This window comes from Morone saxatilis, unplaced genomic scaffold (genome assembly GCF_004916995.1).
Source record: "Morone saxatilis isolate NCDOM2014 unplaced genomic scaffold, NCSU_SB_2.0 Contig3, whole genome shotgun sequence".
Lineage (NCBI taxonomy): Eukaryota > Metazoa > Chordata > Actinopteri > Moronidae > Morone > Morone saxatilis.
In genome coordinates, this window is record NW_023339873.1 from 6,422,914 (window position 1) to 6,447,220 (window position 24,307).

The 24,307-nt window shown below is 41.0% G+C and overlaps 1 protein-coding gene across 1 annotated transcript in view; it reads right to left on the reverse strand.

Annotated features, from left to right (window-relative positions):
* slc25a21 (solute carrier family 25 member 21) overlaps positions 1-24,307 on the reverse strand; it is a 94,921-nt gene that overhangs the window by 12,353 nt on the left and 58,261 nt on the right. The window contains exons 3-4 of the mRNA XM_035674672.1: positions 17,464-17,512; positions 4,986-5,069 (exon numbers count right to left, since the gene is read on the reverse strand). Coding sequence (XP_035530565.1) covers positions 4,986-5,069; positions 17,464-17,512 — 133 coding nt within the window. The remainder of the gene's footprint in view (positions 1-4,985; positions 5,070-17,463; positions 17,513-24,307) is intronic.

The window sequence follows — 24,307 nt, forward strand, 5'->3', positions numbered from 1 at the left end:
AGGCGCATCCCTACAACAAAGAGTCAATTTATATCTTGCAGAGCTCAGGGACCTAAAAAACATGCCAACAACAACTACCAAAATGTTGACATTTACCAGCTGCCCAAAGCCTTTTCAACTTCCTTGTTCCTTAACCAGAGAGAAAATATTCTGGTCATGGAAAATGCTAATTATGTAATGCGTTCACAACCAAAGGATACCCTTGTTAGAGTTTAGGACTTTGGTCAGATACAAGGATAAGGTCAGATAATCATGTTTTTTCTAACTGTCAACAGATCCCATGACAAGACCAAAAATGTTAACGAACTGATCTACTATTAAGTATTCAATGTGTAGCCCAAGCCTGATATGTCTCATTCCTCTGTGCCATAGAGCTCCATTGTTGTCCAAAAACTATTTACAATGAGCCACCTTGTTGCATTGGGTGTTCCTTCATTCTGATGAACATCGGCACTGAAGTTTATTTGGAATCCCACATACACCACCCTTCTGCTGTAAATACTCATGAGAGCAGCAAATTTGCAGCTAAAAATAGTCCCCAACAAATGCACTATTTACTCAACTTTGAGTAATGTGTGCTAAAAAAGAAAAAGCAGGAAATGATTTAGAAAAGTAGTAGAAAAGATTTAAAAATATATATCCATTACCTGTTTTAAAGATGCATATCTTTACTAGGAATGAAGGGACTTGGGCCTGAGAGCTACAGACAAGGTGGGGGAGTCAGAGAGAACTGAGAGATGGGCTGACATTTTTCATTAGAAAATATATAATATCACCTGCTTGAAACGATGCAAGTGGAAAAAATTGCACAAGTTATCTGTAAACGTGTACAGGATCATTATAGAGAGGATATCCCCTTCCACTTAGCTGCTTGCAGGTTACAGGAAAGTACAAGGGAGGGCATATTAATACTAAACACAGGTCTGTGGACAAAGAGGACAACATGGCGTGACCGACAGTATCCTGTGAACAGCGGCACCAGCTTTGTTGTGGCAACATTCTCTACAAGTCAACAGAGATGAACTTGGTTGATTGGATCCAAGTGTAAATAGTTTTGCTGCTGGCACACATTTCCATGGAATATAACTTGAGAAACACAGGTCAATACACTTGCACTAAAACAGCAGCAAGGATGCCTTCCAAAAACAGCAGTGAACTAATCTATCCAAACACTTGTCATCAGGTGACAGAGCCAACCTAGTTCATCAACACCTGAAGTTACTCACGTGGTGCTGGCTCTGTGAATCAAGCCATCATTATAATAATGCTCCGGGGATTATGGCCGAGGAAATCCCTCTTTGAAGCCAGTAATTAATCCCTCGTAAACAAGTTATTTCAGTCAGATGGAAGACCCTTCCCTGTCCTCTTTTTGTCCATGCAAATGGTGGCCACAGACTTCCCGGGTGTGGTCAGGCTGGGGAGCCACCAGGTGATGAAGGAGGAGTGAAATTTGTTACAGAACAAATATGGCCTCTAGTGAGTGGCCATCATTTGAATCCTAATTTGATTTCCAATGTAAAGTACACACTAAGTCCCTTTTTGGCTTTCCTAAACAAATGGCCTCCTGACAGAGCGAGGGAAAAGGGGGGGGGGGGCAAATGGATATGGTTGTTGTGTGTGGTTGTTTTGTGTGGTTTTGGTGGTTGTTGTTTTGGTGTTGTGTGGGTGTGTCTCGGTAGAGATGGTGTTTGGTGTCTATGAATTGTTCTTTATAAACCTTTCCATTTTTAACAGCCTCCATCCATCTGGAGAGGTGTGTAACACTGACAGATCTATGCAGTTACAACCAATTAAACAATCTGGACAATAATATCCATAAATTCTGACTTCTTTACGGTAGAAATGCGTGCATAAATAACAGATTATTTGCATAAAAAACAACAACAACAACAACAGCTCTCAGTTACAATCATTGTCGGCAGCAGACTTGATTCCATTTTCACAGAACTGCTGTAAGGAAATCCATGGGAAATATGAGCTGCCCCAGGGAACATTTTTACATGTAAACAACCAGCATGCTTCATCTGCAAATATTTTCACTTTCCCAGTGTCTACTGTAACCTTGACATTGTTACTTACAGGGTCAATAAAACACAATTACCAGAAGCACAAATAAAACATTTCTCTAATTTGTGTATCATGTACACCATGAGGTAGAAATGATTAATTTACATCTAAAGTAAGCATAGTGAAGTAAAAATATGATTAAATGTCATATTTATGGAGTTGGAAGCAGGGATATTGGAGGTAGGTTACTGATAATTGATTACTGGAGGATAAGTTCTTCCCTGCTATAACATGATAAACCTATAGGTTCAACATTTCTGTGAATTTTCGTGCAATTCATAAGATAAAATAGTGAATTATGACATTTCAAAATGCTTTATTTATTCCTAAATATGGAAAGAATAACTGCGCACTAAAGTAAATCAATCTTTACTCCTGGGAACCATATTTTATAAAGAATTGTACTCGAACAAACACATTTATAGAGGGAGAAAACACTTGAGGAATATTTTGACTTTTGTAAAATATGCTTATCCAATTACTGAGAGTTAGATGAGGCAATCAACACTCATGTCTGTACTATAAGCATGAAGCTTCCACCAACAGCTGGAAGCTACCGCCAACAGCCAGTTAGCTTAGCTTATCACAAAGACTGGATATGAAGAGAAACAGCTAGCCTTTTCCAGTGGTAACAATATCCACCTATGAGCAGCTCTGAAGCACACGTTCCTTTTTGATCTGTTCAAAAACTGAGGGGAATAAACAACATGTCACTCATGTTTCCCAAAAAACTTTAACTATTCCTTTAACATGATTGTCACTTCATACAAAGCATGCCTGTTTCACCAAAAAAGAAATATCCATATGTAATCTGGTGGACACGCTTATCTGAACGTCTTCACACTTGCATGAATTTAGATATTTTTTGCATGGGTGGTCCCAGCTGGAGTCAACCCCCCACTCCCCCTCAAGGCTGCACTAGTTCTGGGCATTAGTCATTCATCTACTGTACGCAGGCCAACACGCTCTGCTGTAATGCATGGACCCTTTTAATAATACTGTGGCCGTGCTCTGGGTCCCGACCCAGTCTCTGGATACCACACTGGTAAAGAATGCTGGAGAATAGAGTCTTTTTGTTTCCCTCCAGACGGAAACACTTAACACATGCTCATGCTGCTACACCCACATGCAACAGAAAAAGGAGCGTGGCCTGTAAGGCAATACACCAACCAAGTGTTGGTGAGCATAGTTTACACTGTCACACACTTATGAGCACAGCTACAGGATTTCATGCTGTATTTTCAGATTTAATAACAACCTAAAGTAAAAATTTAAAAATTTAAAGAAATAATCCACACAATGACAGTCATTTCTTAACTAGAAGTATTCCAAATGTATCTTGCTGCTATATAAAAAGTCTATAAGTATAGCTGTCAAGTTCAGGGTTAAGACTGTCTTAAGGATAGTGTCCTACATGTGTACATTTCCATGTCTTTCTTCAGTTTAATCACCACGTTGGAGCTGGGAGCTCAGGTTTCCTCCCTCATCACTTCATAGAGAGAGTGAGGCCTGGTGTTAGCTCGGCCCTGCCATGAGCTGACAGGAGATGTTTATTTTTAATAATAATTCTACAACAGTGGGGCCTAACAGTATTTGTATAAGTTATAACTAAGTGGTTTGGCCTGGAGGCAATCCGCGATGTGCTACTGGGGAGTGATTATAACCTCAGCAAAAATATACTGTTAGTGATAATTGGTCGACAAGGAAGTGGATCTTCTGTCTGTGGGGACTCTCTGACACGTACCACAGCTTTGTTACGGGAGCCTACATTCAAATAGTTGTCATAGTTGATGGTGTGGATGGTGTGTAATTTGGCAACCATTTTATTGTGTAAGAGAGTTCTCTGGAAATTCATGTGGACCTACTCCCAAAGGACACACCCGAAAAGCATGCAGGCACAAAGGCATTAAATTTCACGCTGTGAGAGCGTGTGTGGGTGTGTGTAGGGTGAAGAGGGCACAGCTACTGTAGCAGGATAGCCGTGTCTGTTGAACTACAGCCAGCATACGATTTCCAACTGTCACTAGCTAGTCTCTCTCACCGTGCGCTCGCTCACACCTCGCAGCAGATCAACTTTATATCCGCTGTAAAGCTGTCGACTCGCCGTAAACAGAGCGAGTGGCAACCACTTTCTCCTGCACCTGCACTGTCTCACAGTCCTGTCACAGGGCAGGCAGAGGAGGAGGTAGCATGGCAGGAGGACTGTCTTTAGTTAGTTGGGAAGGTTTTACAAATAGGTTTTATGTCAATAATAGCTGCATTCTTATCCAACATCAGGAACAATAAGCTGCAGGACATTTATGTATGCCGCTGACAGGCCCACCAGCTGTTTTAAACCATCCAAACTTGTAAGACTGTTTAGCTTTCCAGCCACCTTGCACCATACCCGTTTGTGGTATTTGAATAAATATATTCCACACTTACATATATTCCTCAGCAGATTATTGTTGATAACATTGAGGCTTAATATACATTAATATGGAAGCTATACTAGCAGCAAATAGCAGTGAAATAAATGTATAGTATATTGGTCCATTTATAAATGCTCTTGCACGTTTTTACATGATGTGCTTTTGTGATATCATGACAGCTATTTATTTGTTTGTTTATTTTTTTGAACATGTAAAATGGATGGCTATGGATTCAAACTTTTTCTTTGTTCAACTATATTTTGTACTTAAACAACTTATTCAAGACTCAACTCAATTTCTGCAAATTGCCCCTTGAAAGACAAAGTATTTTAAAATCAACTGAAACACTAAGCCATCTGCCACCTGAGTGAAAAAGGGGAAATTACTCCTTCCCTGCACATGGGAAACAGGAAGACTGACATCACTGGTGCTCTGGAGAAACTGTATGCCTAATTCGTGACCTTTTTTTTTGTCCTGTAGTTGGCAACAACTTTGTGAGTAACCTACCCCTCATTGCGGAAGATGGTTCGGAAGCAATCCCTCAGGCTCTTGTAGCTGGTGGGGTCACTGGTTCCCCTTTGGATCTGGAATCTGCAATGACAAAGGTCTCATTAAATCTTTTTAGCACTAAATATTACATAAAGGCTCTCTACATCAAAACGTGTTTCTGTGTCAGATCTTAACTATGTGTATTGTGACACCTGTGTGTAAAATACACTTAGAACAAATTTGATCTTATCATAAATGCGCTCATTTACCTCCTTATTTTCCTCCCCTCGCCCTTTCATCCGCCGTTATTTCCTCCTCTGCTAAGATGAGAGGCTCCCACCACCAGGTCCCCTCAGCACAGGGGAGAACTCAAACATTTATTTAACCCAACCGATCCAATTAGCCACCCAACTCCCCAGGACCAGGCCTTTTGCAGCAAGCTTTTCAGCTACTAACATGCTAGTAAGCCAATTGTAACAGCTCTTCAGTTACGCGTAAATTTTTAATATGATGGAGCCAGTCGAAGGACTTTTTGTTGTATAGCAAACACGCTGGTACCTCGCTAATAAAGGCTGGTGAGCTGTGTGTAAATCTTTTACATGAGAGACCAGTTGGGGGTGAAAGAATGAATATAAATGGTGCCTGTTAGAGATAAAGAGTTTCAGGTATTTAGACGATAAGAAGAGATCTCATTATATGGTGCCACATGGCTTAGACATAGATCCTGAACCCTAACAAAAAATATGTTAAACTAAATGGCCTGATGAGATTACGCAGTTATTTTAGACTCACTAATTTGAGCAATTAAAAAACTAAATAAATGATAGCATGGTTCAAATGTGATGTGAGGAATTTAAATAGTTTTCTTGCTAAAAGTAAATAACATAAGGAATTCTGAGGGCAGAAACAGAGGGAAGGAGGGAACGAGACAAGAGAAAGATTCCCTACTCATATGGCTTCAACTGCCAGGTCACAAGGTCAGCAGTAAGTCGTCCATGCGGGTGCCTGATGGGGCCATAAAGGGCCCCCAGGTTTCAGTGGAGGGGGAGTTTAGTGGGGTGAGCGGCCTTTCATATCGCTAACAGATTAACATCTTAGAGGGGTGTCCCTCAAATCCTATTTGGTGGATTCCCAAATAGCTTGTAACCCATTCCTGAAAACCAGTTAAAACACCATAATAAATAGATGTCTGACACCATATTAAAGAGAAGAAGAAAAAGAAGGACTCAAGGTATGAGGGTATGGTGGAATAAAGGGTATGGAGGGGGGGCAAAGACCCGGAAGATTTAAGACTACTGGGGCTTGTAAACATATTCAAATCTGACTTAATTAAAGGCATATGATGCTGGGGTCAAGGATAGAAGGGACCCTGTCCCCAGTCTCCCCCTGTCTCCTTTGCTCTGCCTGCCTCGACACAAACCGGCCCTAAGAGACTAGGGTTGGCAGGGCCGTGGTCCGGTTCCAGCCCCCTGACTCCAGTCATGACCCTGGGGTCACCTCATTTCCTCATGGCCCTCTACTACCCCGCCATAAAAGCCAAGGACCAAACAGCAAGGCCCAGGGAGTGGGAGATAATAGGGAGGACCAGAAGAACTTGTGGCAGCAGGGGAACCGTCAGGCCCCTGGCTAGGAAGCTGCTAATGTCCCTTTTCACAACAACCAACGGTGGAAAATAAGACTTAAAGCTTCAGTAAGTCCTGTTTGAGAGGATTTAAACAGACAAAAAGCTCTAGTTTCTGTTAATAAGGCCTCAGTGACGATATTCTGGTTGGCTGAAGACGAGGACAAGATAGCTTCCATGGCTCTGGCAGATTCACTTGGCCTTGGAGTCAGCCATGCGGATCGTAAACTCTGCAGACAGAAGACCCTAGCAAAACCCTGGGGCTTCTTTAAAATACACCGCTCTAAGTATCTCCTTCAATCATCAGCAAAAGCAAGTGGAGATACAGTATACTCAGAGGTGATGAGATCTGTGAGTTCATCAAGAGTACCCCTTCTTTCCTTTCCTGCACATATCCCACTCTCCCTGCGTTTGTGCTTTACAGGCCCAGAGCTGCCCAGGTGAGGGTGAAGGCAAGGGCAGGTTGCTGCTTCTGTGAACGAGACAAGGACTCGGGGGTAAATAATCCTGAAGTTCTCGTCCACCTGACCTCCACTGCCTATAAAAGTACAAATTCTAGGCGTCCACAAAGAAGTCAAAAAGGTAAATGAGGGCGGAGTAGCAGGCCAGACCCCCATTCTTTGTATTTTTATGGACAGGGCCGCAGTGTTTGAGGGCCTTACAAGGCTGTGTCCGCTCCCAGACCCCAGTGGTAATGGGCTCAAACCAGGGACCAACAAGACGGGCTGTCACCTCAGAGAAGACGAGATGTTGAGGTGAGGCTCATTAATGATGGTGTTAAAAAAAATGCCTATGGGTAGGGGGTTATTGGGTTGATCAAAAGGCAGAGGCTTGATGGGCTTACTTTTAAAAGGGGCAGGCCATGCTTTTTAGGAGATCTCTTAAAAAAATATGCCCTATTAAATGAGGGGTATTCCCTCAGTGGCACTCAGACCAATTTTCATGACTTGCTCACTTTAAAATTTAGGGTCTAATAAGGCTGATATGAAATCACATTTATAGCTATTCAGACACACTGACAAATAAATTAACACCCTATATAGAGATGTAATGAGCTAATCTACAACAGGTAGTTATCTCATACTATCTATTATACTGCAGTATTTCAAATTGTGCAAGTATGAACGTTTTGATTTATGTGTGTTGCTGTGTATTTGGACTGGTTGCTACAGTGAGAGCCCTGATCTACTCATGCCTTCCTTCTAGAGTGCCAAGTGCTTTAACAAAGCAAAGGAGACAGACAAAAAATATGATTGAAGAAAAAGAAGAACTGAATCACCAGGGGGAAAGGATGAAAGATGATGATAGATGCAACGAGCATAAGACAATCCAGAAGGCAACATAAAGGAGAAATCTATTTTTTACAGCCAGACAATTAATTTTAATGAGCGGGATCATAAAGATGGTAGAAGTCCATTGCATTGGTACATGAGGTTAAGAGCACTTTTCCGACCTAAATAGTCCAACATGGCAAATGCGGCCAATCGTGACTTCAGCCATCCAATCATGCTTCAGGGTAAGAGAGTTTAAGTAAAAATAAAAGGGACCCCTTTGGATCCAATGGCTGCTTGTTTTGACAACTCATTGTTGTCAAACAGTGCTGAATAACTCTGAGTAAGAAGTGTTTAATGAATAAAAAGAGTATAAAACAAGGAGTATGACACTTGATGTCTAAGCACTTGTACTAAAGCACCGATCATGCTTTTAGTTTATAGTTATTAAGAGTTTTTGATGATATCTATCTAATTTTCTTTGCACTTATTGTAACTTGCTTTCGACAAAAAGAGTCTGCCAAATAAATTTAATGTAATAATGTTGATTTCAACTGAACCCCACCCCAAACAATGGCATAAAAAAAGAGAGAAAAGGATACAAATTTTGATAGATTGAATCTAACACAAAACTGTTAAAAGGAAAAAGTGTTGAGCGTGGCAGGAGGAGGCCAATAAAGAAAGGCCGCTGGAGAGAGGAATAGGAAAATAAAGTCGAGGGGAAGAAGATGCAAGATGGGAGCAGAGGGGAAGTGATAAACCTTTGGTGCTTGTGACACGGCAGGCTACCAGAGCTTGATCTGGACCAAGCCAGGTTGGGTTTCACCAGCACCACAAACCTACTGGATTTGGGACAGTCCATGTTATGGAGCAGGCTGTGGTGTGGATCAGGGGAAAAAAGTTACTCTGGCTGTTAAAAGGGGCTACGACATCCCCCTGTCACTCTGGATTCTTTCTCACTCCGATAAAACTGACTCCTTTGATTCCCTATGGTGATGTTGGGACCAGTTTGCCGGTCCAGATGTCTGCTCATATACTGTGACCTCTGTGACCCGAGATCAGGCTGTGTTACCGTGGAAGAGCAGGAAAAGAGCTGCATAAAACAGCACGAGGACAGGCTAGGCAGGGCCAGACTCAGACTCAGATGTTTTGAGCATTACAAACTTCTCGTTGACTGACAGATCACTCTATATGCTAGGGTGGACTGTAGCAAATTTAGAAAGCCACTAATGCTGAAGTGGAGCAGATAGGTGGAAAAAATGAGTAGTCTTTCTGACATTTCCAGTAAGTGGTTGCATAACAGAAAGGATTTCTTGGGTGTTTAAACTGGGGTCTATTAACCTCTGCCAAATGTTGTTAACTTAAATTATGGTGCTAATGTTTGAGCAATAATTTTAATGATGGCATGTATATCTAACATACTGTATAGAACAGATATAACAGTAAAAGTAATAGCCTATACTTTTTTAGCAATTCTGCAAGTATTGCTCAAGAACTGGATCCGAACTACATTGATGCAAATCCATGTCTGGACAAGACAGAAAAACAGAAGCCATGACAGATGATGGCAGGCCAGACAAGCTAGGTCAGGACTACCCGGTGATAGACTGACTCAGGCCAGCGACAGTAACAGCCACTTTGATGTGATGAGATGCTGCAGGATTTTGGAGACTCTCCTGACAGCAGGTAACCACTGGGCTGGCTATAACACAGTGCGCTCCAGACAGAAGACAACTGCCCTGCATGCTTCCAGAGAGAAACCCGAGTCACTATAACTACACTGCACTGCACTATCTTGTACCCTTGCTCGCCAAGACACAGAACCCTGCTGTGGGCCACACAGATGCTAAAAATAAATTTTTACAGAAGCCTTTATTGTTGCTTTAAAATGGGTGATTTCAGCTTTTTGTTATATTCTTTCTTCTATATAAACATTGGTAACTTTCGTTGTTTGGTGACACTTATTCAGACCGGAACCATAGAATATTGTTTTGTGAAGGCAGACTCTGATCTCTGTCTTCTGTCTTCTTTCTCCATTTAGCTTTCCTTTCAGCATCTATCTGACATTAACATCGTTCTCGGACAAAACAACTCTTTTCTAAACTTGTATTATTAAGTAAGAACTAAGGATGAAGACCTTATTCCAGTACAGCCTATACCCACTTTTACTGGACCCTAACCACATCCTGTACCTTAGATCCTGTTATTTTATGAGCATCATGAGTGACATGGAGTATTATGGATCTAATCAGTGATGCTTGCAACTTTGACTTGACTTTTGCAAGGAGCAACCACTCAAAGGTTTCTAAACAGGCTTGAAATGCATAAGCAGTGGACCTAGGACATTGAGGCAAAGATAGAAGAATTATGAAAGAGGTCTGAGGGCTGCTGCAGGGTTCTTACGCTGCAGTTCTGTTCATGCCAACAAACCTCTGCAAGTACATACATTGGGTTGTTGGTCTGTGGCACCCCTGAGCAAAAATCACTATCTTCCAAAAAACACATCAGCAACCGGATAATCAACGTATTTATAAAGAACAAGGAAGCAAGCAGAAAAAAATGTGCAATAGAAACATGCAGCCCTTGTGAATGTTTTAACAAAAGACACATCACATGCGACTTTTCCTGTTTTTATTGACTTCAAGAGCCTTCAACAATCCCACATTGCTCTCAAAGGCTGTGCAATCGGTGTGTGAGTGTGTGTGAATGTGTATTAGTAATTTTCTGATGACATTGTCTTCAGTGTGTGAAAAGGTAAATGGGACATGTAGTGTAAATTGATTTGAACAGAATACTAGAGCGGCACGAAATGAATAAAAGTCAGTGTACCATTTATATTACTTTCTGTGGAGATTGCAGTGGGTGCCGGGACCATGCTGAGCCCTTAAGAGTCTGTTTAATACTTCAAGTATAGATAATCACAACTGCATTAACAAACAAGAATATTGTGGCTGGGCTTCAGGCACTAGGTGAAAAAGCAAGCTAATCTTTAAAACATGGCTGAAACAGCAGAGGTGTTTCAATGAGCACAGAGTTATGTCATTTGAAACTGTTAAGCAACTGCCAAACTTGCATCCACTGCAGCTTGGTCCACTGTTACTGTTCAAGTACTACAGCAATTTTTGCCTAGGTTAAATGTGCCTTTACAAGTGACTCAAAAGTGCAAAAAGTTACTTGCAAGAGGTTAGAAAAGCAATGATGGGGGCGGGTCAAAAGATGTACAAACATGCATGTGTGAGTTTTGAGAGTCAAAAAGAAAGATGGGGCAGCAGGGGGGCAGCAGGGGGGCAGCACTGTGGTTGCAGCACAGTCAGGGTCTAGTGAAATCAAAGCACACAATGCCTGCACTCTGTAATTAGTGTACTGGAATGTGAACCCCTTCACTGATAATGATTACAGGTGCTTCAGTACGACACACACACACACTGACATGCACATCTGCTCTTTATATGTACCTCTATCTATAGCTGAGATCTCTAATTTAGTAATCCATTTGTGACTGCTAGTTACATCTCTGACATCTGTGAGTAACTGCAGCAACATTAAAAGTAATGGGGTAAGGTTTTTAAAGTTTATTTCTCTGGTATTTTGCTTTTATTAGATAGTTGACAAAGAAATGACGTTGCAGTTACATGGTATGCATCATATACTGCTGGGACCACCAGGATGCCCCATTTTTAGGTCCTCCATTTTACATTATTTAAGAAATTAGAATTGCCAAATTGTCCTGTAAATCTGAGCACGACAGTTTTTTTAATATTTATTTAAGATATTTGCAACCATTTCAAACCATTTATTATCATTTTTTAATTAAAAACATATTCAGCAGACTAAAGAGGCACTTCAGGGAGACATCCAAGATTTCGGTAGATTGTGATGGGCAGTTGCCATTGTTTCTGAGGTTTTTTGGGACATGTTGATGGGTTCTTTTGGGGGAACTGAAACTACATATAATATAGACTAAAATATATTTATAAAAGCTAACCACCTGTGAATGTAGAGTTGAATTTTGATCTTCATTTTATGTTTTCTCCATTTGATTTTGTGCTGTATGAGAATGAGTCTTAACAGCAAAAGAAGGACCAAAGATTACATTCAATCATCCAGCACCAATATTTTACCAAGTCTTATACTCTGCAATATCTGTAAATGACAACTAGAGTATGGTTCTAGTTAGGGAAAGATTGTGGATATGGCAAATAAAATGAAGTTAGGTAACTAAAACATGTAGTTACAGATAAGAAAAACACCAACATATTGATGTCTGTCAGAGGGTGTGAACTGTCTCCAGCATGATTGTTGGACGGGCTACAAGCCCATCCACCGCACCCTAACCCCGCACTATGGCACAGTGCTTCCTGTGTTGGCACTCAACATGAAATCATGAGGTGCACAGTCATTTAATATGGATTTATTTCTTAGGTATACTGGGCTGGTGGGCGGGTAGGTAAGTCTATCTCTATCGGTTCAAATGCACATGGTCACAATATTTAATATTTTCAATCTGGATAGACAAATCATTTAGTTGGGCTACATTTTTCATACAGAAGACTGACATTATCTAAGAGAGTATGACTGGAATGTGACATCGGTATTTTTAATCCTGCCAAATATGCTGTTCTGCTGTGCTCATGAAAAGACTTGCTCTCTACCTTTTGCCCTGGACTCTTGCTCATGCACTCAAGTGATGCACAGACTGAGCTTGGTTTATCCTGCTTGCGCGCGGCATGTGTTTGGCTTTACACTGTGAGTAAAGCCTTGCCCTGCAGTCTCACAGCGCCGGGGGGATTAGGAGCTGGCTTGACGACCGCTGACCTGCCTGCTCCTTTACAAGGCAAGATCAGCTATCAGGCTGCTGCTGCTTTGTGCCCTGCTGTTTGAGGGTTGTGTCAGGGATTCCTCCATAAGTGCACTGGGGTTCACCAAGCAGTTGGGGGCAAACAGAGGTGGAGGTGGGAGGGAGGTGGGGGTGTAGCCTTTGGGTCATCTTCAGTGCTGTCACACGTTTCCCAAAAAAAGACTGGACGTCATCTGTCAAAGCCCTCATCAAAGATCACTTTCGAGCCCCCCAAGTGGGACACACTTTTATGTGTGCTGTGACCAAATGGAGGTAGTGTTGCCATGGATACTGCTGCAAGCAAGGGCAAGTACCAGGTTTTTCTAATCAGGCTTGAAAGAGGCTACTGGCAGGCTTAGTGGTTTGCAATGACTCTGACAGCCATGTCATACAATACAATTTACAGAATTGCATAATTCAATACAAATCTTCTAAAACACATGTACAACAGGGATTTAAAACAAAACATTACATAATCGCCCTACAAGCTACAAATTCAGAAGGAATGATGGAAGTTTAAACAATGCATTCAAAATGATGTGGGTGATATTGTTATATAATATGGTTTATATTAACACAAGTAGTTGCTGATTCAGCAACAGGCTAACTGAGATGGTTACAGAAAAACAAAAAAAACAACAAAAGGCAGGATGTAAAAACAGTAGAAACAGTTCATGTTCAGTGGGAGGAGTTAAAAAAGCTGCGATGAGTTGTTGTCTGAGAAGGGGAAAAAAAGACGACGAGCAAGAAAAAAAAGGAGGAATCAGAATGAGAAAGGCAGAAACAGGGGGAATAAAAAAAAGTGTGTGTGCAGAGGGAGAACAGAGGCAGAGGAGGAGTGGCTCAGGCAAGAGTTATTTCTCAAAATACATCTTTGGGGCTCATTATGGCAAACACATCAGATCATGTGCACGCCGTCGAAACTGCAGGAAGTTCATGATGACAGGAGGAGTTGTTCAGGGAGACACAAACTCAAGGGAGGCGTGGCTTTACTCTTTGAGCGGAAGTAAAAGGGGTGATGGAAAGCTGTTTTCAGATGAGCGTGAGTATGTTTGCGCATGCATGTGTATAAGGGTGGAGCTCCATGTAACAGGATCTCGACATGAAGGGAAATGCAGGCTCAGTCCAACTCTCTAATGAGAGGGAGAACCTGATCAGAGTCAGATGGGGTGCCCCGAGCGCACAGCCCCCTGCAGAAAGTGCCGCCCGACACCCTTTGTTACCTCCAAGTGAGCTGAGACCAGCCCATGAACCATGTAACTAGGTGGTTTCCAGGTTAATGAAAAGCTGTAACTCCGGTCCCACTGTCTCTCTCTGCTAAACTGACGACTGCCCTCCCTCCCCACACCGTATTGCACCCTCCATCTTCACCCCCACATTCCTGCCCCTACTCATGGAGGCGGGGGGTCAGGGGCAATTAACGGTTTACTTTGTGCGAAGTATGCTACATTTACATTTTGGGCTGATTATTATCCAACGTGACTCACAATGAAAAAAATGTTTCAATTTCTGGATTCACTTTAATTGTTGGATTGTGTGTGTATTAAAAACAACAAAGAATGAGAAACAGAACTGTCACAGTTGCAGATGTGAAGTTACATAATCATGCAATAAATAGTTGTACTGAACTTTAAATAGTCCAGAAAAATCATTGCACACAACCGTTCTCAAATATACGATGATATATTCTCCAAAACGATTCCACCTATTTTGCCTTCATCCAACCTGAAACCCCATTGTGTTTGTGTTGTCAATGAAAAAATAAATATCAAATGGGATTGGCAGAGGATCTTCTGCTTTTCTCTGTTTTATATAATTGCAAATGGAATATCTTTGGGTTGTAAGTTATTTTGGACATATAAAGCAAACAATTCATTAATGAAAATATCCATTGCAGCCCTACTGGTACTGCCACTACAGGCCACTACAACTGTTGCTATCAACAGCTATTTGTCCAGTAAAATAAATCTTAAAGGACCATTGTGTTGGATTTAGTGGCATCTAGGTGAAGTTGCAGATTGCAACCAACTGAATACCACTCACCTTGTGTTGTGTCAAGTGTGTAGGAGAAACTACGGGGGTAGCTTAAACCCAAGAAAAACACGAAAGGCCGTATCTAGAGCCAGCGTTTGTCTGCTCAGAGTTACTGTAGAAATGTGGCGGTTCAACATAGTGAACTCCATAGAAGAGGACCTGCTCCCTCTGTAGATAAAAACAGCTCATTCTAAGGTAACAAAACTAATTTTCAGGTGATTATACACTGAAAACTTACTTATGAATATTATATTCCATTTCTGCCAATAGATCCCCCTGAACGTTACACACTTGACCTTTAAGCAAGACACTGAACCTCTCCCAGCTTGTTTGTTGCCCAGCTATATGCTATACATCCATGTGCTTATCTCAAAATGGCCAGCACATATTTATACACATTCAACTCCTTCACAACGATGAAAGAGGTTGTAAGTCACACTGATGGAAGGTGGCTCTGCAGGAGACCCTCAGATGTAAGATAGATGTACTTGTTAGCAAAGGTGAGTGAAGGGGGTCATGGCTTGACTGGTCAGCGAGCAACACAGCGGGGAGTAAAAGGCAAACAACAAAGGCAAAAAGACACACTGTGAATCATCTGACAGGACTTTCACTTTTACGTCCCATATCTAAAGCAATGTCCAGTGTGGTCTAGTCAAATATCTGCCATCATTACCCAAAAGCGTATTCCCATCAGTGTTTCTAATAGACATCCAGAGCTATTGTCATAATGGGCTTGCTTTTCTACTCCGCTTCAAAAATATCTCATAAGTAGTCCAAATCTTATGCTATCAATCATGTTGGTAGTTATGTGTCAGTTTTTTTCAAAGCTCTGGAACACAACTATTCATTTATCTGCCAAAGCATCATCTTGGAAGATGAATCAGTATTTGTTTAAAGGAAAAAGCTGCCAAATGCTCTGATTCATAATAGCAGCATTTGGGTACTTTCTACACCAACTGCTGCAGCTAATCCAAAATCTGCAATCCACTGCCAGCTCCTACTCCCCCCCTTCTGAGAGAGAGAAGAAAGATAAAACCTCATTTGGAAAATAGGTAAACATCAGCTCCTAGGCAGGTACACATTTAGTCAAGTTTACACTGCAAAAAAAAAAAAAAGGAAAAGGGAGACAGAAAGAAAAAAAAAATGCCCTTTGATTCTGAGTTGGTGGAAAAAAGTAAATTTACTCCAGTTGCCGTTCAATTTGGACCAGTGGACATTAAAGCAGGAGCCGGTGCCTAATAAGAGCCATGCCTGAGAGAGAGAGAGAGAGAGACCCAGTGGAGGTGTGTCTGTGTCTGACTCTCGGCTCCAAGGTTCTTGCTAATAGATTTCAGCTCCCTCAGTGTCCCAATTAGCTGGTATGTATGCTTGGTTTATGAATTCATGTGTGGATATTAAGTGTGTGAACATGCACGTACAGTATGCATGCATATCTGTGTGTACGTCTGGCATTTAAAACAAGCAGCAACCTCCCGTTGTTTAGACACTCCTGGCATTGTATGAAGCTTCAAATTAAAAGAAAAGAAAGACGATCCTGTTTCTTGCATTTTGTTAAAAAAAAAAAAAAAAGAGTTTACCCCCTTAGCCAAGACCAAAAGGAATCAATTTACATGGACCCATTCTCAGCAACAAAACACCTATCAACATAAACACATGGCGACACAAACAGAGAAAACAAACAGATAAACCTGTCCAGTTTAAGAGCAGTTTTTACCGCTTTTTAAGGAAGAGCATTACAAAGAAAATAGTGAGTGCACTTTTAACCCTGACCCCGTGTGAGGACGGACAGGCAGAGCTCAAGACTTACCTGTAATAAACCCCCATAGCTTCTACACGTGACCATAAATCACACTGTGTGCCTTCAGAGTATCAAATATCGACTAATACAACACCGCTCACCCCTGGCTTTTATCCCTGCGTTTCCTTTGCTGTGTTCTGGTGGTGGCACTGCCTTCAAAGTGCAACCATCTCACTTTTTTAAAAGGCACGCCAAGCAATTTATTTACCAAGAAACTGCTGCCGTAAATGACAGAAAAAGCAGTACAATTTACTGACAAGTATGGGGCAGGGGGGCTAAGAACGAAGCCAGAGGTCTTGGCTAGGCCTGTGAAAGACTATAAAGCTTTAGTAGTAGCCCACGACCTGTTTATGGCTGGCTGAGACACTGTGGTGTGAGGCTCCTGATCACTCAACAGCTCAAGACTGCTGCCGCTCTTGCATAACACACAAACAGGAGATGGTAACGGAAAACAAGCTATTAAGCGCAGCCAGTGCATTTAGTGGCATCTGATTCATCCTGCATGTCCCTTTCTTTCACATGAACCACAGACCATAGCAAAAAAAGAACAACAAAAAAAATGGTTTGATTCTTTTTTTACTTAAATTAAGTAATAAGGTAAATCATTTGAGTGATTTGCGCACATAAAACATCTAACATTAACATTGTGTGGGAAATAAATGCGTAAATGATGCATTTCATTTTCCACAAAATGTCTAAAGCTCTTGGCATTGGTGCCAACTTGTGTGGAGAATGAGTGCAGAGCTGGCTAGGCCCGCTGAGCTGGGAAAAAAGACCTGGTATGCTCGGAACTTCACTACACAGACCGAAATACCCACCAAGAGCATTCAAGGCAGATGTGGACTAAATATTGCTTTCTTGTAAGTATACGTTAAGTAAAGTTACATAAACTAGGATTTAATGTGTGAGTTGCTGAGGTTGAATGGGTGGCTTACCTGGTCTTCACTACATCGAGGGGATGCATCAAGCAGATTTCTACCAGACCTAAAAAGCAGAAACAGTCAGGATAAGTCACTTTAATAATGGACATTTAGGTGAACGCTGGTGAACGCTCAGTTTTTAGGACAATTGGAGGAGATTTTTCTCTCCATATATATCTGATATTGTGAAAGCACTAGTGTCAATATAATAATTCTGAGCCAAAGTGAAACCAGAACTTCAAGGTTCTGTTTCAGTAAGAAAACCTATTTTAAAATCCCATTGACATTTGTGACAATGCTAATAACCTTTCTGAACAGTGTGTTGTCTGTTTCACTTCAAAAGTTCAGATAAGGGCACAACACACACACACAAAGTAAGTAAGTAAGTAATAAAAGAAAAGAAGAAAGTAATATCATTGTTTATTAAATATTTCAGGGTTTTAATGAACACCATTTCCCATAAGCATTATACTATATTCCAGCTCTGACTTATATCACTGTAAAGTGATAAAAACAAGCAGTCTTTTGGACAATTAACAACACATTTAAATTATTATACAAACAATTAAAAATGTTTTTTTTCCTGGTTCGACATTTGTTTTTTTCTTCACTGTGGAGAATGATTTATGTGCAGAGTTTGACACTAGAGAGATGTTTTCACATTCATCTGCTGAAAGTGGAAAGTTTCTCTGTTCAATGAAAATCAGATTTGTTAGTTGCAGCCATAGAGGGCTCACTGGTCTGTCCTGAAATGTCCGACCTAACCAGTCTTCGTCACATTCTTTGTTTTCTTTTATTTCCTTATTTCGTTTTACAGGCACTCACTCTTTTGCTGTACAGCAGTCTAATCTACAATGGACCCAATGTGAATGCATATCTGTTCTAAGGATCATATTGCAATGTAAATCTGATGTTTTATGTCAAGTGTGACAGCTCACCTTAACAATCTGATAAGTTCCTTAAATGCCAACCAGGGCAAAAGTCAGTAGATGTTTGTTCAAGATTTATGCCTTTCATTTCTAAAGCAGTTCCAAAGTGAAAGTGTTGTGAAAATGCACTTTTTGTTTCTACCAAATGGTTTTGACAGACAGCCAGCACCAATGCCTGCCAACCTTCCACGAGAACCTTATCATCACTCTGATTATCACTCCGCCTAATTTAAATGCCAACTACCTCAGTAATTCTTGGTGTTTTGAGCCTTGTGCCATCTTTGCAAGAACACGGGTCTGAATGAGTGATCCAATGAGACTTCTTTCCACAGTTCCTGAGAGTGACTATAATTGTCGGCATTTTGAAGGGTTGAAGCCACCAACCATATCATCCATGCAAACCCAGTACATCAACAATGTGCCAGCAGCTGGAGAATCAATGCAGCCGGGTGATCAGTGAGGGACTCTGAGGTTTCACACACACGCTAACTATGTGCATCTGTGTTGAAAAGCCACTGCTTTGGCACGGAGGCCTTCTGACTCAATCAGGTTTTTTTTTTTTTTAAACTCACAATTCTCACTGCATCCCTTTACTGGGGCTCTGAGGGCTTCCCTTGCAGATTCCACTGTGTGTGTACACAGCTGCTGTGCAATATGGACTCTTTCTAATTTGCTCAATTAAACATATTGTCTATAAAAGAATGTGTCTTCTGGGGTTTTTCCAGGGAAGTAATTATCAAGTGAAATACCACAGGAAAAATTACTTTGTCTACAGCTGAATCTTAATATACGAATGGGAGGACCAAGAACTGCTGAACCAAGCTACCGTCAGGAAAGAGTCAAACAAAATTCCATCGGTTACGGCTCAGTTGACCTGACTATGGTTGTTAAAGATACTGTTCTGAAAAGGTAAATACAAAATTACTTTGGACGCATCATTTTCTGCCCTTGCTATTAATAGGCCTGTAGTGAAGATGAAGCGCATCAAATCTTTCAGCAGGTAATCAGATTACATGAAGAAACCAAACCCGCCTGCCTGCTTGATCAGCCTGTGCAAACACGAAGATGCTAAGAAGTGACCCAACATGCTCCAACAGGTGATGCAGTGGTGGGAGAGCAAAGTTTCCTCTCAATCTCATTCAGTACACTTGGGACAACAAGTTGGAAGCTAAAACAAAGAAAAGGCTGAAGTAGCATCTTCAAAACTTTTGCAAATCTCCAAAAAGACTGCAGCAAATTGTGTGATTGTGACATTAAAATAAAGCTGTATTCACCTTATAATAGGAAAAAAGTTCCATCTACAGGACTCATGGGGAAGTCGGTGGGAACTAATATAACTTATTGGCAAATGACTACCAGGTTGTCAGATCACCATACAGACTTAAACTGTGTTTTTATAACTGATTCTGAAGGCTGACAATTCGCCAAGAAAACGTTTCCAATTTGGTCTCGAAAGGATCATGATTTACAGTTAGTTAGTTAGAAATATTCATTCATTTGTCTTCCAACTTTAATCAAGCAGAAGCCTTCAGCCACTGGCTGAATGTCAGCATCGGACCATTGCAACACACCACATACCCAATAATGGAGAGCTCATGCAAAATCGTTTTTTCCTGGTATATTGTGAATATGGTATATAAGTTTGCCATTAATTATCACTCTTACTGCAGCTAAAGGGTGCTACATTTCTTTTTACAGGTAAGGTATGAGTCTGTCATATTAGTAAATTCTGAAAGGCATAAAATTGGAGCATGGGCATTGGAGTTTAGACAATAATAATACAGATAATTAAATAATAATAATACAGATAATACCACAGAGAGAACAACAGCAGCAGTAGAGAACATATTAGTGAGGTAAAGATTTCCGTCATCAACAAACTATAAAATAACTGAAATAATATTTTCCTTTATAACCAAAGGGGTGCACTGCTACTGGTTACTTGTACCTGCAAGTCAACGGAGCAGCTGTGCACATCTGGATACTTCACTTAAAATGATTCACACTAGATTTTGGGCCTCATCGTAAACCTCAGATTACAGGAACTCTAAAGGATACAGGTTACCAAATGCTTCATTAACTTAAAGGTAACAGTAGTTAACACTCTTTACTAATTATCAGGCCTGCCCCACCGTGCCATTCAGATACAGTGATTAGTTCAGTGTGTTGGGTTCAGTTCTCAGGCTGTCACTGTTCGGTTGTCTAAGTGCACTATGGACCAGTGTCTTTAGGTGCGCAGTGAATGTCAGTTAGCAATGCATGTGGTACCTCCAAGATGGCAGTTGCAGAAAGATTATGTGATGACAAGTGTGAATGCAAAACTACGTTGGGTTTATTTGAGCGTCTAACGCCCTTGCAGACAAGACACTTTGAGAATAGCTGCTGGCAGATGAGACGACAGACTGTAGGGGTTCGAAGAAAAACAAAAAGAAGAGAAAGTGCACGATAATCCTAAATTGACCGTTGTGTGATATCTAGCATGGCTCTTGTTTGAATTTCTGTCTACACTGCTAAGTGATGAGGTTGGCTACACAAGACAGAAATTAAGGATCCAGTACACTTCCCATGCCAACACATATCCAACTGACTACTGATGCTACCTAAGGTATTCTATTCATCAAATAAATAATTCACCCACAGACTAAAACTAAATGTCTAATGACTAACGCAATGTATACAATTGATGGAATTGTTGGCGTGTTTCCACTTCATTCAGTGATTTCCTTCATGTCTTTTAGACTACATCCAGTCACAAAGGTTCTCTGTGCTGTAAATGCAAAGGTGAAAAGAGCAACAGTAAAAGTTTTTCCAGTCGAGAGACAAGACAAGACAATCAAGAGAGAACAAATGCTGTTGTGTACCTTGTCAATCAAATGACAAAAAAAAAAGGAGAAGAGAGGGCGTTGTAGTTTTATAACTGATGACACTGAAAAATATTTTTGATCTATTCAGTCTATTCTTAGTTCTGCAGGAATTGTTTGATGGATTAACAATACGTAATTATTACATAACACAATGCCGAGTATGATTGTCATATAATTTGCTACAGCTCTGGTGGTGACATATTATGGAAACGTCTCTGCGTCACGGCCTAAAAAACGAAAAAGCAACTTCCTTGCTTGGCAACTTCTAACTCCACTGTGCCCCTGTGCATCATGCTCTTCTACTCCAGCTGTCAGCACATACTACTGTTTAATCATAGCGCGGCACTAGTGAACCCACACACTCTTGGGAGCACTTCACACCCCTCTATAGCCTCTGATGCACAGTCACTGAGCTTGGTAAGGGCAAACCGAGGGGATGAGTTGCTTAGCTCAGCTTCCCCTTCTCTGGCTCCGACTTCTCCTGCAGGCATCCACCTCCTCCAGCTGCATGCAGGGGGGGGTGATATTACAGTGACCTGCCATCTGGTTGACGTTTATGGCTTTGCTATGCACCATTGAGTGACAGATTGGGAGATTCCTTTATTTGAAGGTCCTTTTGTCTCTGAACCACAATGGCAGTGACAGGGCTTGTCATCCACCGCCTTACAGACACACACACTCAATGAGGCACAAGTGCTTATGGCTAAAGGAGTGTCTAGAGCACTGCCATTAAGACACACTCTTACATGTACACTACAAGACGGCTATTTGCCATAAATGCATTCTGAGCCAAGGCACAGTGTAGAGGCTAATTGCGCAGTGTTAACACAGTGAGATATTGCACTGATTTTACACTGTGACAACATATAGTTTTGATTCAACGCCTGTTTTTTCTTATTGGACACAGCTGACGTCATATGCAGCGTTTTTAACAGCCGGGAAATTTGGCTTTTGTCTCGGCTGTTGGATAAGAAGACCATATGGCAGAAACAATTAGGCCCGGTGTTAAAAAACTGCTGCATCATCCCTTATTCAGTCTCTGGGACGGACCCAACCGGTAGCCTCACAGGTAGCACTAGTATTGCCACCGCTGTATTAGTGAGACATTCCAGGTTGTCTGATGACTTGTCTTCCAAACAGAGAAGATCATACATCACGCAGATGAGATGATTATCTGAGTTGATTTTGGCTCGGGAATGCACACAGTTTGCTCCCACGCGAAAGTGAGAAAGAAAAACAATAGTGCACTAGGGAGCGATTGCTCAACGGGTGCAGGTGTCATCCATCATGCCGAGACACACACTGAATGACTGTAATTCCCAGCAGCCACAGGGAGAAGGTCACTGCCACAGGAAGCGCAGCTCCCCCAGTTAAATGGACTAATACATGAGAGACTTACTGGATGCTCATTTCACACGCTTACTTGACCCAGTAAATGCTATAGTCTCTAATGATAGCTTACACACTAGCTTCTTAAATAAACTAATATTAGTTTCTTAATAACTCTCATAAAATAATGAAATAAAAACATGAGATATCCGCTGTTTGAAAGAAGTCACAATAGCGAAATTATAGATTATATATATCCTTGGTTAACAAAACCTACAATGTGAAAGCATAAATTAGATCACAGATAGTTTGTTCAACTTTTCAATGAATACATATTGCTAATTGTTTTGAAAACATGCTACTACACAATATATTTCTTGGTTCATTGAGAGCCATAGCAGAAAATAATTGGCCATTCTGGTGTTTCAAGGCGTGAGATGAGGCATACGAGTATCATGATGACAGAGCTTCACCTCACAGGCCCGCTCTGGTCTCAACAAGACTCCTGACTGAACCTGCAAGGTGATATCTCATGCCTCCATGTCCTCCATTAATACTATTCAAAACACATCAGATCTGGAATGCTAAACAAACCCTGAGAGCGGCTGCTCCCCTACAATTTGTCATCTGCAGTAACAAAGCCAACGTGATATCCATCAGAAACTGGGCCGGGCACTCTGATATAGAAACTCTGAGCGTTAAAAGATCCTGAGATTAATCAGGTGGAAGTAGAGATTGAAGAGAAAAGAATGAAGAATGTGATGTTGATAAACGGAGCGATAAATAAAAAGATGCACGGGCTGAGATCATGTTAATTATACCATATAAACAACCAACATGAGTTAGATTGCAAAGAGCATACTTTGACTTCCAGACTTGCATGTCTTTTATAGGAGGCCTACATACTACTCCTCAAACATTAGGTTGTGTTGATTTTAGCTGCATTTATCTTTCATGATAAACAATCAGAGCCCGCCCCACTACATTTTTATGGGACATTTATTGTGTTAGTTTATTAAAATATAAACCTACTATGACAGATTACAATAAATATACACCGCATTTGTAAGAAAACACTTGCGGTTAGCATAAACAAGGCAAATGAAGGAAGTGGGTGAAATAAATGTAACAAAGGTACCCAAATAACATGAGACCTGCCTGCTTCGGTGAGGCCAATAAACTATAGTTACTACCAAGTGAGGCACACGATAGTATTGAAATACTGCCTTGGAGCCAAACTTGTTTTTAAAGCAAACAGGCGGTGTAACAATTCCAAACTGATCACATTAAAATTGAAATGGAGTATAAACCATTTTCATACAATAATGACACAAGTAATCTGTCATAAGAACATATAACCACCTCATGGGGAGAGCAGGGTCTTGGCAACAGAAATTCCCATAATTCCCATATATTAAAAGGGCAATTAAGTATTTTTTTTTGTAAGTTAGAAAAATTTAATTAATGCGGAAGCAGGCACCCATTACTACAAGTGATTTATGTCTACTATCCAACTCTGGTCTTCTGTCTGAGGTGGATGAATCTGTCCTCAGAAAATTAGTCGGGAAAAATAACCAAAACCAGCGGGGGGGGCGCCGAGAACATATTAACTCTATCTCCTAAACCAAACACTAGTGTGGAGGAACTGATTATGTAGGAATTTACATATTTAAAAAAAACACACAGGGTAATAGCTCAAGACATCTGGGGAGAGAAGGAAAGAGAAAGAGAGAGAGA